Source organism: Phaseolus vulgaris, chromosome 7 (assembly GCF_051622355.1).
Source record: "Phaseolus vulgaris cultivar YP4 chromosome 7, ASM5162235v1, whole genome shotgun sequence".
NCBI classification, from domain to species: domain Eukaryota; kingdom Viridiplantae; phylum Streptophyta; class Magnoliopsida; order Fabales; family Fabaceae; genus Phaseolus; species Phaseolus vulgaris.
This window is the reverse complement of record NC_143504.1, coordinates 9,048,057-9,069,918: the sequence shown is the minus strand read 5'-3', so window position 1 is coordinate 9,069,918 and position 21,862 is coordinate 9,048,057. Positions and strand designations below refer to the sequence as shown.

The 21,862-nt window shown below is 33.1% G+C and overlaps 4 protein-coding genes across 5 annotated transcripts; 2 read left to right on the top strand and 2 right to left on the bottom strand.

Annotated features, from left to right (window-relative positions):
- The first annotated feature begins 1,944 nt into the window (after positions 1 to 1,944).
- On the top strand, positions 1,945 to 6,557 carry LOC137827570 (putative disease resistance RPP13-like protein 1). Its single transcript, XM_068633765.2, is given in 3 exon segments — positions 1,945 to 5,457; positions 5,460 to 5,904; positions 6,332 to 6,557. Coding segments are annotated over 2 exon segments (3,738 nt in total). The 5' UTR covers positions 1,945 to 2,144; the 3' UTR covers positions 5,885 to 5,904; positions 6,332 to 6,557.
- Positions 6,558 to 8,104: 1,547 nt separating this feature from the next.
- On the bottom strand, positions 8,105 to 10,540 carry LOC137827571 (geraniol 8-hydroxylase). 2 transcript variants are annotated; one of them, XM_068633767.1, is made up of 2 exons: positions 9,556 to 10,540; positions 8,105 to 8,797 (listed from the first exon to the last, which is right to left on the bottom strand). In XM_068633767.1, exons 1-2 carry the CDS (start codon positions 10,432 to 10,434, stop codon positions 8,189 to 8,191), a joined length of 1,488 nt encoding a protein of 495 aa, XP_068489868.1. In that variant the 5' UTR covers positions 10,435 to 10,540; the 3' UTR covers positions 8,105 to 8,188. The 2 variants fall into 2 exon arrangements, with proteins under 2 accessions (XP_068489868.1, XP_090161315.1); XM_090305189.1 differs by having other exon boundaries at positions 9,603 to 10,488.
- Positions 10,541 to 13,587: 3,047 nt separating this feature from the next.
- LOC137827572 (Glyceraldehyde-3-phosphate dehydrogenase-like family protein) lies at positions 13,588 to 16,128 on the bottom strand. The gene is made up of 2 exons (XM_068633768.2): positions 15,569 to 16,128; positions 13,588 to 14,479 (listed from the first exon to the last, which is right to left on the bottom strand). Exons 1-2 carry the CDS (start codon positions 16,028 to 16,030, stop codon positions 13,859 to 13,861), a joined length of 1,083 nt encoding a protein of 360 aa, XP_068489869.1. The 5' UTR covers positions 16,031 to 16,128; the 3' UTR covers positions 13,588 to 13,858.
- Positions 16,129 to 18,310: 2,182 nt separating this feature from the next.
- LOC137828697 (uncharacterized) lies at positions 18,311 to 21,452 on the top strand. Its single transcript, XM_068635379.2, has 3 exons — positions 18,311 to 18,444; positions 18,528 to 18,583; positions 20,877 to 21,452. Exons 1-3 carry the CDS (start codon positions 18,312 to 18,314, stop codon positions 21,408 to 21,410), a joined length of 723 nt encoding a protein of 240 aa, XP_068491480.2. The 5' UTR covers position 18,311; the 3' UTR covers positions 21,411 to 21,452.
- Positions 21,453 to 21,862: the final 410 nt, after the last annotated feature.

The following is a 21,862-nucleotide window of genomic DNA, read 5'->3' as shown; positions in this document are numbered from 1 at the left end:
AAGCCTTTTGTGATAGTGATTGGGGCACCTGTTGTGATTCAAGACAATCAGTGACTGGTTTTAGTGTGTATCTTGGGAATTCTCTCATATCTTGGAAATCAAAGAAGCAAGGAACAATATCAAAGAGTTCTTGTGAAGCTGAATACAGGGCAATGACCACTGTTACATGTGAAATTCAATGGCTAACTTATCTTCTATAAGATTTCAAAGTTCCTTTTGAGCAACCATCTTTTTTATACTGTGGCAATGACTTAGCAAGATACATTGTAGCAAATCCAGTGTTTCACGAGCGTACAAAACTTATAGAAATAGATTGTCGCGTGGTCCGGGAAAAATTAAAGAAGGGTCTCATCCATTTGCTTCTCATTTCCACCATAGAGCAACTGGTTGATATTTATACAAAAACTTTAAGTCCTCAATCTTTTAAGAATATTTGTTCCAAGCTGGGTCTCATCAATATTTGCTTCCCAGCTTGTGGCGGGGTATTAAAGGATACAGATACCAAAGTTACAGAAGGATCCTAATATTAATTGAGTGTCTTTTCTAATTATCAGTTGTTTTTCTTTATAGAGGTGAATAACCTTTATTTTGTCATGTGTGTGTTATGATTCTAGTATTTAATTATTGATTCTTTCCCTCTTTAGTTAAACCTAGAATGAGTGTACTACTTGTATATATTCAGACCATTTGTGTTTTGATTTGAATAACAAGAAAGAAGATATATTCATTCTCATATCCTTTGTCTTCAGTTTACTCTTTTGTTTATCTCTGTTCTCTTTTGTTCATTTCTGTTCTATTTTGTAATAGGTTTCTAAATTAGTTTCTATTATTGTTAAATAGTTTCTAAATTGGTATCTAATTATCAACCAAAGTTTTAGAGACTAAATTTAGAAACTAAATAATTGGTAGTTAAATTCCTAGTGAGTGAAATTCTTGGCTTGGATTAATGCTATATATATTGATGGTCATTATCCTGAAGAGCGCAAGTTTACATATATGACAATCTGTCCTGAAAACTCAGACACAAAAAAAAGGGTCTGAAAACACCATGATACTAATGTAAATAGTCATTACATTCCCTCTATACAAACTGCAATCTCTGAGTTGACTTTACTCTTATATCACTACCAAAGATAATATGATAAAATACTACTGGGAGAGTTCAGAATATCAAATTTTAAGAGAAACTCATGACACAAGTTCCTTCAAAATAAGCAAATAACTTCATGCTCTTTCATTATACTTGAAGAAAATTTAATACTCACATTAAGTAATAAAGTGATGAATAAAAAAGAACCAGTCAAAGAGCAAAGCATTTTTACAGCTAAATTCAGTCCTTGAAATTTATTGCTAGACACGATAAACCATAAATCTAATGCCGGATTTGAAAAAACTCAAAAGCAGTCCCAGAAAGCATACAACTGATACAAGTCATAATGTATACATCAGAATTTATCCTTTGATTGATTATGTCCACAAGGACCGTGCTGTGCCAAGATGGTATCTTAAAGTAAATGGGCATACTATTGCAAAATCACCCAAAGAGATCATGGATGCTTGATTTGAACATGAATTATGCAAGTTCTATTATTCCCATATCAGATTTAATTGCTGCCTTTCACATCTTTAGTCAACTATGACCACATGTATTACATCATTAACCATACTTGCAACAGGCTCAATTACAATTTGGCTCTGTTTCTATATATACTTATGGGAAAGGAAATAAGAAAAACTTTAGGTAAAATCAATTTATATCCCTTACGCTGAAGAAAAATATAGATTAGAAGTACTTATACAAAATGAAAAACTAGTATTTCACTCATGAAGTCTTGATTCTTATCTATTGAATTTTTAATTAAGATATCTATGCTAAATTTTCAAAAAGCATCCGACATCCTTGTCTTTGAAAAGGACATACCACTACACTTTTTCAACTAAGCATCTTCAATCTCAACCATCAAAATTCTAAATATATATCCAACGATTCATTTTGATGGCAAGTAGGGACAGAGAATAGAAAGTTGAAGTGAAGAGAGTTGAAGCAATCCAAATCTCCTCACAAAAGTTGGCCTCATTTAGAAGCACCATAGTCTCTTGCAGCCAATTCCTTTTACGTTTTTGTTTGTTCCTTTGATGAGATCATGGCTTTAGCCGTGGTAGGTGGTGCACTTCTCTCTGCTTTCCTTGACGTTCTTTTTGAAAGGCTAGCTTCCCCTGAGCTTCTCAACTTCATCCGTGGAAAGAAGCCTGACAAGTTGCTACGAAAGGTGGAGAACCAGCTGATAGTGGTTAGAGTTGTGCTTGCTGATGCTGAGAATCGACAAATCTCAGACTCCAATGTCAAAAAGTGGCTCGATGTTCTCAGAGATGTTGTCTACGAGGTTGACGACTTAGTTGATGAAGTCTCTACTAAAGCTGCTACTCAAAAGGAGGTAAGCGATTCCTTTTCTGGCCTTTTCAAGAGGAAGAAGATTGTTAGTATTAGTAAGTTGGAAGACTTAGTTGAAAGATTAGATGACATTTTAAAACAAAAGGAGTGTCTTGATTTGAAGGAGATTCCAGTGGAGAGCAACCAGTCATGGAAAGCTCAGCCAACATCTCTGGAAGATAGATATGTTATGTATGGCAGAGATAAAGATAAGGAGGTCATAATGAAGTTGGTGTTAGAGGATACCAGTGATGATGAAGAGGTGTCCGTGATCCCTATTGTAGGCATGGGTGGGGTTGGAAAAACCACTTTGGCAAGATCTGTGTTCAACGATGGCAAATTGAAGCAGCAGAATTTTGATTTAAAGGCATGGGTTTGTGTTTCTGATATCTTTGATATTGTGAAGGTCACAAAAACTATGATAGAGGAAATTACCCAGAAGCCTTGTAAATTGAGTGATCTAAATGCCCTTCAACTTTACTTGATGGAAAAACTGAAAGGTAAAAGATTCGTGATTGTATTGGATGATGTTTGGATAGAGGATTCTGACACTTGGAGTAGTCTTACAAAACCATTTCTAGGTGGGATTAGGGGAAGTAAGGTTCTGGTGACAACCCGCAATGAAAATGTAGCGGCTGTAGTTCCTTTTCAAACTGTTAAAGTATATCATTTAAACAAATTGTCAAATGAAGATTGTTGGTTGGTGTTTGCAAACCATGCTTTTCCTCTCTCAGAAGGCAGTGAGAATAGAGGAACTCTAGAAAATATTGGAAAGGAAATTGTTAAAAAGTGTAATGGGTTGCCTTTAGCTGCACAGTCACTTGGAGGAATGTTGAGAAGAAAGCACGCTATTAGGGATTGGAATAATGTACTTGAAAGTGAAATTTGGGAACTTCCTGAAAGTCAGTGTAAAATTATTCCAGCACTCAGAATTAGTTATAATTATCTCCCTCCACATTTAAAACGGTGTTTTGTATATTGCTCACTGTATCCCAAGGATTATGAATTTGACAAAGATGAACTGATCCAGCTGTGGATGGCTGAAGATCTTGTAAAAGCACCAAAAAAAGGAAAGACTTTAGAAGAAGTTGGTCAGGAGTATTTCGATGATTTGGTTTCCCGATCGTTTTTTCAAAGTAATCAAATATGGGGATATCGTTTTGTAATGCATGACTTGACGCATGATCTAGCAACATTCATTGGCGGGGAATTCTATTTTAGAGCAGATAACCTTGGAAAAGAAACCAGAATTGATAGAAAGACTCGTCATTTGTCTTTTACAAGATTCAGTGATCCAGTCTCGGATATTGAAGTTTTCGAAACAGTAAAACTTCCAAGAACTTTCTTGCTGATCAATTATAAAGATTCTCCATTCAACAATGAAAAGGCACCACTTATTATAGTGTCGATGCTTAAGTACTTGAGAGTTTTATCATTTTGTAAGTTCCAAAGTAAGCTTGCTCTGCCTGATTCAATTGGTGAACTGATCCATTTGCGTTATTTAAATCTCTCTCATACAAGTATTGAAGCACTGCCGGAGTCATTGTGCAATTTGCATAATCTACAAACTTTGAAGTTGTATTGTTGCTTGAATCTAACTAAGTTGCCTAGTGCCATACAAAATCTCGTAAACTTGCGTCATCTTGAAATTCGTGGGACTCGCATAAAAGAGATGCCTAAAAGAATGGGGAAACTAAATCAATTACTGAAGTTGGATTTCTATATTGTGGGCAAACATAAAGAGAATAGCATCAAAGAAGTGGGAGGACTTCCAAATCTCCACGGTGATTTTTCTATTAAGGAATTGGAGAATGTTACCAAAAGTGAAGAAGCATTAGAGGCCAGGATAATGGATAAGAAGCACATTGATCATCTGTTATTGGAATGGTCTATAGGTAACGACAGTGACATCGACTTCGAAATTGAATTAGATGTACTCAGCAACTTACACCCTCACCAAGACCTGAAATCGCTGTCAATCAGCGGTTATAAAGGAACCAGATTTCCTGAATGGGTTGAGAATTTTTCCTATCAAAATATAATACATCTGATTTTAAAAGATTGTAATAACTGTTGCACACTTCCTTCACTTGGGCAACTACCATCTCTCAAGAGCCTCCAAATTTCAAACATGAATTCTGTGAAGACTATTGATGCAGGCTTTTATAAGAAGGAAGATTGTTCATCTGTGACGCCCTTTCCCTCCCTTCAATCTCTACACATTAATGATATGCCTTGTTGGGAGGTGTGGAGTTCAATCGAATCAGAAACTTTTCCTGTGCTTCAGGATCTTTTGATAGAAAGGTGTTCCAAACTAAAGGGAGACTTGCCAAATCACCTTCCTGCTCTGCAACTACTCAGGATTAGAAATTGCGAACTTCTTGTCTCTTCCATCCCAAGGACTCCCATCCTTCGAATATTATACATACGCAAAAGCAACAAAGTAGCGTTTCATGTGTTTCCTCTTTTGGTGGAAGATATACACATAGAAGGAAGCCCAATAGTGGTGGAGTCCATGATGGAGGCCATGACTAACATCCAACCTACTTGCCTCCGTTCCTTGTCATTAAATGATTGTTCGTCAGCCATATCTTTTCCAGGTAATTGTCTCCCAGCATCGCTGAGAACTCTTAACATCAGTTATTTGAAGAAACTGAAATTCTCGATGCAACACAAACACGAATCACTGGAATCATTGTCAATAAATAATAGTTGTGATTGGCTAACATCTCTTCCACTGGATACCTTTCCAAATCTCATTCATCTTCAAATCAGAAATTGTGAAAGTATGGAATCTCTTTCGGTCGTAGGGTCAGAGTCATTTAAGAGACTGAGTTCTATTAGTATTATGAACTGTCCCAACTTTGTATCATTCCCGGGAGAAGGATTGTCTGCGCCCAATTTGAATGTTTTAGATGTTGATGATTGTGAGAAGTTGAAGTCATTGCCTGATCAGATGTCTACTCTTTTCCCAAAGATGGAATATCTTATGATATTTAACTGCCAACAAATTCAGTCATTTCAGGAGGGAATATGCCACCTAACTTGAGAGCAGTTTGTATCCAGAATTGTGAGAAACTAGTGAACCAAGCATGGATGTCCATTGACATGGTTACCTCTCTCAAGATCTGCGGTCCATGTGATGGCATCAACTCCTTCCCAAAGGAAGGATTGCTGCCTCGCTCCCTCACGTCTCTGTGTCTAAGTGAATTGTCAAGTCTGGAGACGTTGGAGTGCAAGGGCCTTCTCCATCTAACGTCGCTACAAAAAATGCGCATTCAATATTGCAAAAAGCTGAAGAATATCGGGGGAGAAAGGCTGCCGGTCTCTCTAATAAAATTAATTATAGAGAAATGTCCCTTGCTGCAAAAACTATGCCACAGAAAGGACAGTGAAATTTGGGCTAAAATAAGCCATGTCCGAGGGATAAAGATTGACGGTAGATGGATTTAACGAAGAAGGATGATGAGCAGGTAATTCACCTTCTTTCACTTACGTCATCAACGTCTAATAAGTTATTGCATTCAATTAAATGTCTTCAATTGCATAATTGTTCGGTTTGACACTGGACTGGAATTGCAAGTGTTAAAAAACCTAACTTTTTGTGTGTATATATTTTATTGAGCATTCGTGTCATTTTCATTGAGACTACCAAAGATAATATGATCAAATAATGTGGGGTTGGGAGAAGTTGAGCAAATCCAAGTTTGAAAGAAACTCGTGACACAAGCTCTCTGAATGAGTAGATAACTTCCTGCTCTTTCATTTCGACAGGTTAACTGCTGTGATGAGATTAGACTTAGATGTATTGATTAAAAACATTGTTTGTTGTTGAGATCATGGCATTAGCTGTGGTAGGTGGTGCTCGCTTGCTGCTTTCTTTAACGTTCTTTTCAACAGATTGGCCTGCCCTGAGGTTGTGAACTTGATCCGAGAAGAGAAGCCTGAAAAGTTGCTTGCTTCAAAAGGTGAAGACAAGCTGATACTAAAGTACCATCATATGCTAGCGTAGTGGGAGCTACAATGTATACAGTGATTTGTACATGATTTGATGTTTCTTTTGCACTTATTGTAGTTATTTGATATCAAGAAAACTTGGTGAAGAACGTTGAAAAGTGATTTCTAATTTAGATGTATTTCCTTCCTTTGAAGAAGCAATTTCATTGCTTTATGGCAAAAACACTATTGGATCAAGATATCACTTAACACGGTAACTTTAAGATTGAAAAGGTTTAAGGAAAATAATATAGCAAATCCATTCAGCAAAGCACTTGACATTGGTTTAAGATTGCTTTTCACTTTCGTTTTCTTTCTCACAGTGATCTTCCGCTTCGTGATTGACAGCAACATGGTATTATGGTATTAGAACTCTGCTGCTACTTATCCGACATTGGTGCGAGGACAAATATCACTGCAAGCTGGTAGTGGCAAGAGAGATGCTAGAGTTTTCGCGAGCAGAGACCACGAAAATATATTTTTATATCATTAAATTAATAAATGAAGTAAACAAATAAAAACGAATGTTTTCTGGCAGATTTAGTATCAATATTCAACTAGCAAAAATTTAATTTAAAAAAATGGATAAAAATATGAACTTAAGCTGTGAAAAATATAAATGGTTTTTTACCATCATGGGATTATTTTTTTTTTGCTTTTACCAAAATGGGATCCATTTAAAAAAATTACAAATTTAGGCAAGTCGTGTCAATTCGACACGACTTCATATGCACAAATCGTCTCAATTAGGCACAACTTCTGCCTTGTCATACTAAAGTTGTGTCAACTTGGCACGACTTCTGTCCTGTCATACTGAAGTTGTGCCAACTTGACACGACTTCTGTCACGTCATAATGAATCTTTTATATTTTTTTTTATATCTTGTAATGAATCTTACTAATTTGTTTAGTTCTAATTAATCTCTTCTCATCATTACGTGTTCCGTAAAATCATTACTTCTTAAGCTATTTATTTTGCAAATTCACAACAATAATTCTCTATTTATTTTCCAAATACAATAAATTTTCATTTATCTATTTATTTCCAAAATTCAATAACAATTTTCTTCATTTTTTAATTAATCAAATAATCAAGTTATTGTATTACATTACCGTCAAACGTGATTAATACATGATTATCCAATTTTTTGTTCCTTAAAACTAACACTCTTAGAAAATTATGTATCAAACTAATTTTTAACATTACATAACTTACTACCCAATATATAAACAATAAAATTAAAAAAATAAAGATTCATTATGACGTGGCAGAAGTCGTGCCAAGTTGGCACGACTTCATTATGACAGGGCAGAAGTCGTGCCAAGTTGACACGACTTCAGTATGACAAGGCTTCAAGTCGTGCCAAGTTGAGACGATTTGTGCATATGAAGTCGTGTCAAATAGGTACGACTTGCCTAAATTTGTAATTTTTTTTAAACGAATCCCATTTTGGTAAAAAGCAAAAAAAAACAACTTCATTATAGTAAAAAATCCAAATATAAATTTGAAATCTAGAAAACTTAATCTATTGATTTTTTGATTATATATAACGATTTAGATTACTATTTTATTTTTAAAAATTTATTTATATTAATTATTAAAAAGAGTTGTCAAATAATTATTTAAAAAAATGTAGTTGTGAAATGATATTATTCTAAATTTTTAACTAGGATGAAATTCTAGTAAGTGAAGTAAATATTATTATGCAATATTAATGAGGAATGTTCTTACAGGGAAAGTTTTGATATTTGCATGGAAAGTTCAGAGTGAAATGGGTATGGCAGAAAGAGGAGAAAGCTTCTTCAACGTTATTCCATACTGCTCAGTCATGTCAAGGGTGTGAGGAGTGACACCCTGAGGAAGCTCCCACTGAAAAGAGTGAAGAAGCGCAGCCAACATTAAAGTAATCATCCGAATCGCAAGTGGCAAACCAGGGCAAATTCTCCTACCACCACCAAAAGGCAAATACTCGAAATCCCTGCCTTTGAAATCTATGTTGGATCTGAGAAACCTTTGGGGCTGAAACAACAATGGTTCATCCCAAAACTGGGGGTTCCTCCCAATGGACCATGCATTGATGAGGACTTGGTTCCCTTTGTGAATGGTGTACCCACTTACTTCAACATCGTGTCCTGCAACGTAGGGCAAGAGAAGGGGTACTGGTGGATGCAGCCGAAGGGTCTCTTTCACTATTGCTTGGATGTATGGAAGTCTAGGGATGTCTGTTTCTGTTATTTCAACACTGGAGGACCCAATCACTTGGATCACTTCCTCTCTTGCTTTCTGCATTACTTCTGGGTTGCGTAGAAGTTCTGCCATTGCCCACTCTGTTGTTGATCCTGAAGTGTCGCTCCCCGCAATGAACAAATCCTGCTTCCAATAACCAATACTCATCAATTCTATTCAATGGAAAGTGCTTTTATAACTATAATTATTAATAAATAGGATTTTGATTTTTTAATTTATCTTAGTATATGCATTTTTAAATGATATTTGTAATTTATAACTATTAATAAAGAAAATCTAAATTTTTTAATTTCTTTAGTATGTACGTTATATTACCAATTTTGACTTGTTTAGTGTAATTATTCTGTTAATTTTCTTATTTATAAAAAAAAGTATCTACAATAGATAAAAAAAATTATCTGCTAGTATTCTATAGTTAAAAGATTAGTTGTAATTATTTTATAACATTGTAGTTATAACATAATAAAAAAATTATTTTGTAATTTTTCTTTCTATAGTACCTTTTTCTTTTAATAATTATTATAATATCTATTTTTTTCTATTATCATAAAAAAAAGTGGATACATAAATGTGTGTTTACTAATCTGAATAATGACACAAATGTGTTTTAATAATGACTAAAGGGTACTCTTTTATCTATAATTTAATTACAAATAACAGACAACTATTATTATTTTGTAAAATTTACAATTTATTATTACTTTTCGCTTATTTGTCATCGAAATTTTAGAAATATGATCAGTATTAGTTCGGATGATCTGTTATGAAAAATAGTTTAGAAAAAAGAACCAAAGTAAAATTCGTAATAAAAGAATAAAAGTTGATTAAAATTAAAATCAATTATCAACCAAGATCATACTTAAACATAATAATGATGTTACCAGAATCAACGGCTTGATGCTTTCAACGGTGAAATCGGACGCCTCACCTTGTTCACACTGATCAAGCAACACATCCAAGAAATCCCCCTTCACGACACGCGGACCCTCTCTCTCGGCAACACGTTTCCGAATCAAGCCATCGAAAATATTATGCAACCTGACGTATGAAACCGCCACGTGTCGTTTCACGCCCTGCAAGTCAAACGGCTTCAGCAACGGGAAGTAGTCGGAGAAGTTAACCCTCCCTGCGTCCTCCATGATCCTCCACACCACCTCCTTGAACTCCCCTGCACTCTCGAACTCCGGGTCCACCAAATCCTCCGAAAACACCGTGTTCGATACCAGGTTCAGCATCGTCGCGAATGCCAGATCTCCAATGGCAACGGCTTTTCCATTCGAAGCTTGCTTGCGAAGGTGGTGAACCAGTTCCTGCACTTTGCGGTGCCGGAGGTGTTGTAGAAGGTCCAGGCGTTGGGCGGTGAAGATCTGAGTTGCGCAGACGCGGCGACGGTTGCGCCACCGTTGGTCTGCTGGGGCCCAGGCTAGGGTGTCGCCCAGGTTGGGCTGGGCCGCCACGGATTCCGGGATGGGGCGGTTGGCGAAAGCTTGGTCGTTCTTTTGGAGGATTTCTTGGGCCGCGGCTGGAGAAGAGGCCACTGCCACGGTAACTGAACCCAGACGGAGGGACATGATTGGGCCGTAGGTTTGGGCCAGAGAGGAGAGGGCGCAATGTGGCTTGGGGCCCAGTTGGTGGAGGTTTCCGATTATAGGGAAGCCGGTTGGACCGGGGGGTAGGTTTTTAGTTACACGGCGGTTGAGAATGAACCGGGTCGTGACGAGGAACAGTGTGAGGAGTAACAGGAAGATGAGAAGGTCCATGATGAAATTTACTGGGTTTTGCCTCGTGACGTGATTCAAAAACCTACTAAGTATAGAAGGACCGTGTTCTGTGGGGGATATCCTATATATTAAAAATAAAAGAAAAATTGCATCTTTTAGATTATGCTAAATTACATTTATATATTTTTACAGTATTAAAATAGATATTTATATTTTAATAAAATAATATTCATATTTTTAAGATTTTAAATAGCTTGGAAGATTTAAAACATCGTTACTTTTCCTCATAAAATAAACAATTATTATACTCATCGTTATGAAATATTAATTCATTAATTAAATAGATTTTTTTTTTAAATGAACTCGATATTTAAAGTGTTATGAATGTAGATATCTTTACATCCTTCTCATTGACTTTATGAATATCGCATTTAAGTAAAAGAATATAAAGATAAAAGTGGTGGAGTGTATGAATGGATCAGAATATGATAGTTTTTATTTTCTAGGATTTATTTAGTATTATCATGTTATGAATTAAGTTAAAATCAATATTCAAATAACTGAAAGGGACATATTCCTAACTTTGTATATATAAATTTTAAAACGTAAGATGGATTACTTGAACCATTTTCACTGCCTTACCTAAACCTTACCTAAGATCATGATAAGATTCGCTTTGTAAACTTATTTAAAGTTGTTTATGGATTACTTTATTTAATTATGTGATGGTAAATGTTTAAACCAATACCTCATTAACTTCGTTCAACTTAATGCTTTATGTATATTTATATGCCTAACCTGTTTTTGATGAAAAGAACTTTAAAAGGGGATAATATATGTTAAGATAAATAAACAATCATAATAAAAAGGCTAAAAAAGAAAGGTCCAAAGAATTATTTTTTAGGTGTATGATGGTGCGTGGTAAATTACTAAAAGCAATATTATAATTTTAACCTTGTAAAGCAGAGATGAGCATTAACTATGCCCTACATGACTTTTTGTTCGAACCCAATTATACACTAAGATCATTCCAGAAATGTCAATGAACCAAAAACACCACTTCTTCTGACGTGACAATTCAACCGTTTTGTTTAGATGTTATAAATTAATGTACGATTTTTCTGGAATAGAGATAATTCTAATTCTTTTTTTAAGAGTTCTAAATTAATTTATTATTTGCCTTAACTAGAAAATAGAGAGAAAAAAACACTACAAGGTGAACATATTTAAATTAAGAAAAAAAAGTTTAAAAAAATGTAAATGATTTAATTGGTGTATGTAGATGTATTAAAAAAATAATTAAAGTACTCTTGTGTTAAAAACTAAACATAATTAAATATTTAAATACGTATTGCTCGTTTTAAATAAAAAAAAATCTCATTACAAGTTAGGTTTCCATTTATTAAAAACAGTTTTCATAATTATAAAGAAATGTATTAACATAGTTAATAAATCATTTATGTTGTTAACAAAAACTATACACCAATTAATTATCAAGTCTAAATTTACACCTTTTTAAAGTTTGCATAAAAGACTTAATATATAAAGAGAGAGTATGTATTGAACTAAATCTAAAATTTCATCTCATTAAAATTGATTTGTAAGAAAATTGATTTATAAGATAATAATTGAACTTTACTTATATATTATAATTTTAATTTTTTTTTAGAGAATATAAGATTTTTAACACACTTTATAATAACTATTTATAATGAATACAAGATCTTCAAAAAAAAAAAAACATTAAACATGAAATTAAATATTTTCAGATGATATAACAAGATTTTGATAACATACGCTACAAGAAAATCATGAAATAAAAATCAATTTTAGAGTCAAAAAATAATTAGTTGTTATAATATTATATACCATTTTAGGAACTAATGACTTCTAAATTGGTATCTAATTAGCAATCAATGTTTTTTCTACCAAATTGAGAAACTAAATAATTGGTAGTTAAAACCTTGATAGCTAATTAGATACTAATTTAAAAATTATTTAAATATAAACTAATTTAGAAACCAAAATTTTGTTTAGTTTCTAAAAATATTATCTAATTTAGTTACTATTACAACTAATTATTTTGTTTTCTAAAAAATTGTTTTATTTAATGATTTTATTGTACCGATAATAATTTCTAAAAATATGGTTAAAATGTTACAAATTTTACTCTTCTTTATTAATATATTCAAAATAAAGATTGATGACAAAAGAAAAGTAAAATAGCTGTGAAACTATTTATCTATTATTCTTTATTATCATTTACTACGTAAGCATAAGATAATTAAAATATTCAAAATATTTTAACTTTAAAATATAATTAAACGTAAATATGAATATGAAATATATACTTAAATAAATAAATGTTCATAATATATTATTTGAATAAATTATAATTTAATGTTAATTTTTATTTTGATGATTAGTTTTTTTTCATATAACATTTATAAAGTGTTGAGATAACACATTATTTTTTATTTAGTTATTTTCCTGGTAAAAAAAAGTAAAAAATTATTTGTTTAGATAAAGTGTGAGAGATATTGTATACAATTATGCAAGTAATAATTTTTTTATGTGAAAAAAGGTTGAGGTAGACGGTAAATTTTTTAAAAAATGTGTACATCAATTAAAATATTTTTTTATAAATTATGATTGTTATTTAACAACTACTCATATAGATTTTTATTTATATATATATATATTACTATAAACTTCAAGAGAAAGAAAAATATTATTATTTAAATATAAGAGGTTATTAGTGTGCATCTATAACCCATGAGTTCTTAACGTAAACTAAGAATAAAATGTAAAAGTTTAATTCATATAAACTCTTGATGTTTCTTTAGATTGATTGTAAATTTAATTAGCATAATTTTTCTTCAATAATTTAATGTTACATAAAGGATGCATAATTTTTCTTCAATAATTTAATGTTACATAAAGGATGCATAATTCATTATACTCCTGACACGCCCAACTTCGAAAATCACATTTCGTAAAATCTAAAAATTAAAAGATACAAATTTGTATTCGAGGAAGGAAAAAAAAGTGTTAGCTAATTTAAAAAACTAAAAACATATTTAAACCATGGAAAGATACTTACATATTTAAACCATCGAAGATATTTACATTATAGCAAAAGTTGCAAACCCTTACATTATAACAAAAGTTATAAAAAAAAATTAAAACTAATAGAACAAAATGAGATTTTCATAAAGTAAAATAAACCTCATAGTATGATCTTTAATTGAAGATAACCCAACATTTATTTGAAGATGAACACTAAGGATCAGCTATTCCAATCCTTCGTGTTCCCATTAAGACAATTTTATTCTGTTCATTCACCAATTACCATCATCTAAAGAAATGAAATTAATAATTAGAAAAGTTATTTTAGAGAAATGGACAGCTCACAAATGCATAATGGATTTTTGATTTGGAATGCACAACAGATAAAACTTGTTTACTCCTGAATCTGAACAGGCTCAAAACCCCTCTGAATGGAAGCCTTAACAGCATCCAATACCAGTTGGGTTTTCCTACTAATTGTTGGCCACTTCTTGTCAGGTTTGGAGTTTTTGAATTTGATTTCTGCAACCAAGCGGGCAAATTCTCTAACCAAAAGCGCTTCCTGAGGGAGATCAGTGCTTATTGTATGCTTGATTGGTTGTTTAGCCCACCCTGTGACAAGATCATCAAAGCTGGTTTCTGTACCAGCCACAAATGAAGACTCCTTCTCATGATAAGGGATGATGAAGTCATGCACATGTAGAGTTCCTCTTGTCCCAATAGCTGTTATGTCCATTGTTAAGTTTGCCAAGAAAGAGCAATGGAAGGTTGCTACCTTCCCATCTTCCCAGTACAGAGAAGCTCCACATTCTAATATCACTCCATCTTTGTTGAGCACAGGTTCATATGAAGCAACCACTGTTTTAGGCAATTCATAGTTGGCAGCCAACAGGATTGCTCTAATGCAATACCACCCATGATCGCCTAGGGAACCAAGAGCATCAAGATCAGGCTTTACACGAATGTTTCTGTTCAGATAATCTGAATCGGCTGCAGATGTGAAGCAGGTGCGAACCTGTACAATTCGGAACACAACAACAGTAGTCATCAATCTGTGAAAACATACATCTCCTCCACTGAAAATACGAAAAACAAATGGCCATTCTCACGAATGAACTCAACAGCTCCTACTGGGAGTTAAGCCAAGCAAATATTATAGTCAAAATACAGAAACAACTCCTCCAACTGGTGCTCAAAACTTTAACGAAACTCAATTTATATTTGTCATGACTCTCGAAACTGGATATAGAACAAATGGGTGGCACCAGAACTCCATTTGTTCATTAGTTTGCTCCATTTGAGAAAAATGTAGATTTTACCTGTGGTGCCTTTTTTATCAGCAAAACTTGAAATTTGTCTGCTAAAAGCAAGAGGAAAGGTTATATACATAAATATATGCACACACATGGTTTAATTATGGTAAAGTCGTGGAATAAAGTTGACATGAGTTAGTAACATAAGGTAATGGACTTTTAATTCTGGTTGAAAACAACATAAAAAGTAGCTAAGGATACATGTATCATGAAATACACTCTAAAAGTTATATTAAATAAAATTTAATTCTTAAAACTTTAGTGTATAAATCCTCATTCACATCTTGTACTTTTTTAATGATTTTAGTCTCTAAATTTTAGAAAATTTAATTAGCATTATAGTCAAAAATTCAATTTTTACTGTTTATTTTTTATTTTCATATTTTAATGTGTTAAATTAATTTTAACGAATATGTTAAGTTTATGATTCAATTAAAACCAAAACAAAATATAAAAAATACATACACCAAAACTACATTTGTTTTAAATCCAAAAGACTAAAATTCTAAAAAAAATAAGGAACCAATCTTATTTTTTAAAAAAAAACTAAGATTGAAATTAAGTCACTATCTGTCTCTACCTTCTCTTAAATAAAAGTTCTATTTTTCTCTGCATTCCCCGACCAAAAATGTCTATATAAAATCCATTATTGAGTTCCTCACTCACTCGCTGAATCATCAAAACATTGATTCTTAATAACATCCTTGTTATAAATGTCTCTTAACCATTTTCTTTTTGTAACCAGGAAGATTATTAAAATAAAATTGAAGAAAAACAGTTGCAGTGAATACCGATTTGAGGTTACCAAAACGCTGCGCATCGTTGAGGAAGTTGGCCATGGCCGCAGTCCTGGGGTTATGGACCCACATCGTATTATCCATGAACTGCACCCCATTCGATTCACAGGCCTCCAGAATGCAGTCGAATTGGGCCACGTCGAGGGCCACGGGCTTTTCCAGTAGCAAGTGCTTCTTGTTCTGGGCCGCTAGTACGGCCCACTTCAGATGGAGACTCGTGGGGAGTGGCATGTACACGGCGTCCACCTCAGGATCCTCCAGAACGGCCTCGTACGAGCCGTACACTTTAGCCGAGAGAGGGAGGCCGTTGGCGGCGGCGAATGCGGCGGCCTTGTCGTGGGAGCGGCTGGAGACAGCGCATATGGCGGCGTTGGGGGCGAGATTGATGGCGCGGGAGACCTTCCGAGCTATGTCGGCGCAGCCAACAATGCCGATCTGGATAAGAGTTTCCGCCATTTTCGATCAATGTCAGGTGAAGAGATGAGTGATGTAAGAGAAAAAAAGTCAGTCTGAGTTGTCACACTTTAGTGAGCTGATGTAAAATGTGTCGTATTGGATTATTACTATTATTATTTTCTTCAAAAGAATAAAATTAAATCAAAATTAAAACTAGTGCAATAATTGTAATTTTGCTTGGATATTTAAAATTTACTCTCAAAGATGATTGTGAAACATAAGTGAATGGAAATCTTTATTATTATCAATCACGAACCTGATTAATTGTTCTTCTTATTATTATTTATGGATCATAATTTAGGAGAGAACAACATATTTTTTTATAAGATAAAACTAATTTCTATATATGAATTATTATAGAAGTTCAAAGAGAAAAAAAATAAAAGCAATCTTTCGTTATAAAAATTATATAAAAAACAACCAAAAAGTTCAAACATCACTTGTTCAAACTTCATAAAATAACTAGTAAAAAAAATAGAGAAAATAACATAATCGACTATTCAAAAATAAATAATTAATATGTTTAAGAAAAATAACTCAAAAACAAGTTATTACCTTTCCATATATATATATATATAAATGAAATTTAGAAAGATATTTAGTCTATTTATAAAAAATCATAAAAGATAATTATTCTATTCATAAAAATTCATAAAGAAATAGAAAGAAATGTGAACAGAGATTAAGACGACTTTTAAAATTAAAAGGTTTAACGAAAGAGATTCTTTCTAGTTTTCCCCATTATTTTAATTATTCTGATTGAAATACAATTAAACTAGGTTTTAAGTAAATATTAGTTAGTTTAATGTTTTGTTTGGATTTGAAGATGGATTTAAGAGGGAGGAAATAAATGGATTTGAGGAAAAAGTAAGTGGAAATTGAGATTGTTTGAATTAAGGAAACGTGAATAAAAAGTGAAGGGAAATGAGAAGAAAGTTTGTGAAAATTTATGTGTGATGTGATAGGTATAATTGATAAAAAAAATAATTAATAAAAATATAATATTCCAACTTTGTCAGGTAAACAAACTAAAAAGTGAAAAAAAACATATTACTTCTAGTTTTGTTCTACCTCACCACCTTGCACCACCACATACACACCGAGACCAAGCTTCAAGCCACCACATGGAACAATTAAACACCATATCATCAAACCATGAACATGAACAACTGCAACCACAAAAAAAAACCAAAACACATGTACATAGTCGATTATGGTTCATTCAACTACAACCATAATCGATTATGGTTCAAAACATACAACCTCATATTGTAAGTTGTTATTGTGTGGAACTCAAGTATGGCTTAGAACAAACTGATTATGGTTGATTCGTACGTATTTGTTGGCGGTGAAAACTACTATAACATCGTCCATTCTCAGCAAACCACCACCACACGACCTTCGTGATTACTAAAGCCAACCAACAATGCCAACCTCCAGAATCAAAGTCACCAAAGTTGTCCTACATAGAAAAATAAAATAAGGATAGTTTCATATTTGCACTAGTAAGGATGGCCAAAATAAACTCTCCCTTTCACATCTACACTTCCACTCAAATAATTGGATACAAACACACTTTCCTCGCTCAAATTCCTCTACATAAATAGTATATAAGTTGAAAAAAAAACATTATATGATTATATGATTGAAGAATTGATTTTGTTGGATATATAATTTAGGTAGTTTTTGTGTAGATTAAAAAAATTAAATTGAACTTTATTAACTTTGTTTTTTAATAAAAAAAATTAAACATAAATAAATTTCAAAATCAATTTTATTCAAGATTAATTTTATCAATATTGAAAACAAATTCTTCATTTAAAAGTAATTAAGAAGTAATTTATATAAATAGTTTTCCAAACAGAAGTGCTAACATATTCTCACAAGTAAATTTGTATTTAAATACGACTAAATAATATATATATATATATATATACCGTAAATAATTTTATATTTTCATCTAATAATGAAATGTTATACATAAAAATTTTATAATAATTATTTTCAATGCTATATTAATCATGTTTTGTTATTAATTATTAGTATTTTAAAAAATATTCTTACTGCACTTACGAATTAAACTCTTCTTATATCAGTAGATCTCTTATTTTGGAATGAACAACTCTCTACATGTTTATCCACCATAGGATTGAGCCATAGAGAAACCTATTAGTAAAGTACATGTTATTCTAAACTTTTTAAAAATAATTTTAGTTTTATTTGAATAATATATAAACCTTTTTTCAAGGGTAACAAATGAAGTAATAGTAAAGCATTAAAGATGAATACGTGGCTTAAAAACTCAGAAATACAAATGAGTGGATTTACTTTCAGGACGTTCCAGCGAGACACAATGGCAACGCAATCTTATCTTCTGAGTCTGAACACTTTTCATGTTCATGCTGGAATCAGAGGTAAGTATTCAACTCTCGTATGCTTTTCAATCTATCAAAGCCCGCTTCACACTTTTTGTTGTTTCAATTTTCCAATTTTGTAGGACGCCAATGCAAACCTTCTATATTCAAACCAAACAATTTTCGCTTTGGCGTCTGGGTAAGCATTACTATATGTAAATTTCCCGTGGGAATGTTTTCATTGGCTAAGTTTGCCATGCCCGTTTGAGATTTTTCTGAGTTTGTTACTTCAATTCATGTTCATATTTCCTTCTGTATAGAATTTAGAAATGGTTTAGTGATTTTGATGGCCATGATGAAGAAAGAGGAAATGCAATGTGTGAAAGAGCTAGCTTGGAATTCTTAGATTATTGTTACAGTTTTAATTTCACTTTGGCCTCTGTTTACTTGAATTTTTTTAAAAAAAGGAAACGCAGCCATGCCCAGGATTTCAGGGGAGTTGTAGAACATGCAGAAGCAGAACAGTGGTTTTATCATCTGAACAATTGTAAATAATTAAGGAGTTCTTCTTTGTGCTTCTTATTGTAGCAAATCGCTTCATCCCTTATGGTATACTATACCAACACATGACACTGAATACAACAAAAAAATTTTAAAAAAAAATCCAACTGTAAGTGTGGCCAAAATTGGAAGGAAAAAATGGGTGTTTACATTGATGCTTATGTGGCTGAGAGCTCAGATCTCTTGAATTTCGAGGTATTTAGGAATTCTGTTTAGCGTTTCTATTTGAGGACAATATATTAAATTGAAAGATTCTTCTATATCACTTTGAAATGTTGAATTAATCGTGCCCAAATATATTATATTGTGAGGGGATATAAGATTAGTTTGGTGGTAATAATAGAAGGGAAGGAGGGATAGGTAGTGAGTTCAAGTGGTTTTTCTTTATCTCTGCTTAGTAACCAAATAAATAAAACAATGTTTAGCTTCAATCGAAGTCAAGAGTCTAGAATAAGTAGAAAACCTTCTTTAGTTGGTACATTGAAGTGGAAGCGCCTGAGACAAGGAGAGGGATAAGTGGGTTAGTGGAGGATAAACCTACACCATCATTGTGGCCTTGTAATCTTGGAGACTGAGCTGTTCCAATTGTGCTACAAATTGATGCAATATGAATTTGTGGTGTTAGCAAAGCTCCTTTGGGGTGGATTTGTGGTGCAATATGAATGATACAAACTGATTTAACTAGGAATGGTAGGAAAAATAAGGGGAAAATAATATTTCATATGAATATTCAGTAGATAAGTGTCTTCAGGATAATATAGCATGAATAGAACAAATACAGTTCAAATGGCTGAAATATTCTGCTCCTTAGAATTCATTCATTATAGCAGTAGCAATTTAAGGGTCCTGGTGACAAATATGATTGTTTTAAATGATATCAAAAGTGGATGAAATTGAGGTGTAAATCTACATATTGTGTTTTACTTGAAAATGGAAAGAATTATTCAAAAAACTCAAATCCAATGTCAACTAGAGACAGATTGACAGAGACAATACCAAAATATAGTATATAAGTGAGAGTAATCATCACCTATAAACCGGTTTTGTAGGGTTATTAGGCCTAAACCACTTTGTAAGAAGAACCACAAGAGAAGCCGTGTAATAGGATATTGGTATTTCAGTTATGGTAGATTGGTTTTGTGTATTGGTTTAGCAACAAATAATCTTGTAGTCGGGGTCCTTCAGTTATTATTGATATATTTTGAAGAGTTTGGAAAGAAGCGTTGAAATGTTGTGTTATCTTGTATTTACTTTGAAGGTGTGCATAACAAGCAAAGCGAGGAATTTGATTTTTGAAGTTCAGAGGACACGATTGAACATATTAGGCCTTAGTTTGATGATGCTCTACCAACATAAGAGTATTTCCAAAATTGGATCATAGTTATTCAATAATCATAAAGAGAGAGTGTTTGGTTTTTACCGTTCAAAGGACAAGATTGAACATATTAGACCTTTGTTTGATGATGCTCTACCAACATGACAGTATTTCCAATAATCATAACGTGGATCAGTTTACTGTCTGGTCATTTCTCTGTTGCACACTTTTATGTTTTACACAGATCATGGAACGTATTATTACTGTCAGTGAAGAAAATTGGAATTGCAATCAAATTCCCATTACAGTAGCTTGTTGAATGGATGTTTCCAGTATTTAGGATTAAGTGGGAAAACATAAGTTTATTTCAAGTTATTTGAGGATTCAGATTTTGGGTAGTTTCTTCTGTTTTGAGTCAGTTGGTTGAAAAATATTAGGGTATCTACCGATTGTCACTCCTAATTGAAGCTAATGGCGGATTATATTGGCTACTGTCTACATTTGAATGTGTCTCAAGATTTTAATGATCCCTTTCCCTATGAAACGCATGTATTTTCTTCCACGCTGCGAAATATCATGTTATGTAAGCCTAATTTTGAGATTCTAATTGTTGCAGAAAAGTTCAAAGTATCCCACTAAAAGAAATGACAATTCTCAAGTCGTGGAATGTTGCTCACATTACATAGAAGTTGGAGAATCTGCAGGCACAGCAATATCATCACTATTTGATGCAGGTACCACGAAGATATCTCTTAATTCAGATCTACACTTGGAAACTCTCAAGCTGAACATACAAGAAACTTTACATGTTTCCAAAGATCTGATGACAAGATTGGTTCTTGCTGATCTGGACCCTGCAACTGCAAAGTTGGTCATTGGGTTTCTAGGTCCCTTCCTCTCAGTGTTTGGTTTTCTCTTTATCTTGAGAATAGTGATGTCTTGGTACCCAAAACTCCCAGTGGGAAAATTTCCATATGTAATAGCCTATGCTCCCACGGAGCCACTGCTGATTCCTACTCGCAAAGTGATTCCTCCTCTTGCAGGTGTGGACGTTACTCCTGTGGTATGGTTTGGATTCATCAGTTTTCTTAACGAAATATTAGTAGGGCCACAAGGATTACTAGTTCTCCTTTCCCAACAACTCAATTAGCTTACACATTTGAAATTTATGAATGTCCTAATTTCTTCCTCATTTTGTTGGAGGGCATGTTTATAAAACTAATCACACCGGTACATTGCATATTCCATATATTAAAGGAAACTAGAAAGTTGTGGAATGTGGTGAATCAATAACTAAAATTTTGCAAGTACTCGAAAGCAAGAAAACTGATCCATGAGAAAGACATGGACACGAATGTGTGTACCCATTAAGTTATGGCCCTTATAAGAGCAACTTTTGTTTGGATCAAAAGATTACCAATTTAACTTATCTTGTTTAGAAAGAATAAATGTGAAATATTGTCTCCTACATGGTTTCTTATGCGCTCAAACCAAGTAATGAACACTGCATATTCATTGACATTTTCAACAACCACCTCATATTTTCCCATCCTTTTGCAGTAACATGTCACCTACACCCTCCTTACTGCCTATTTGTTGTGC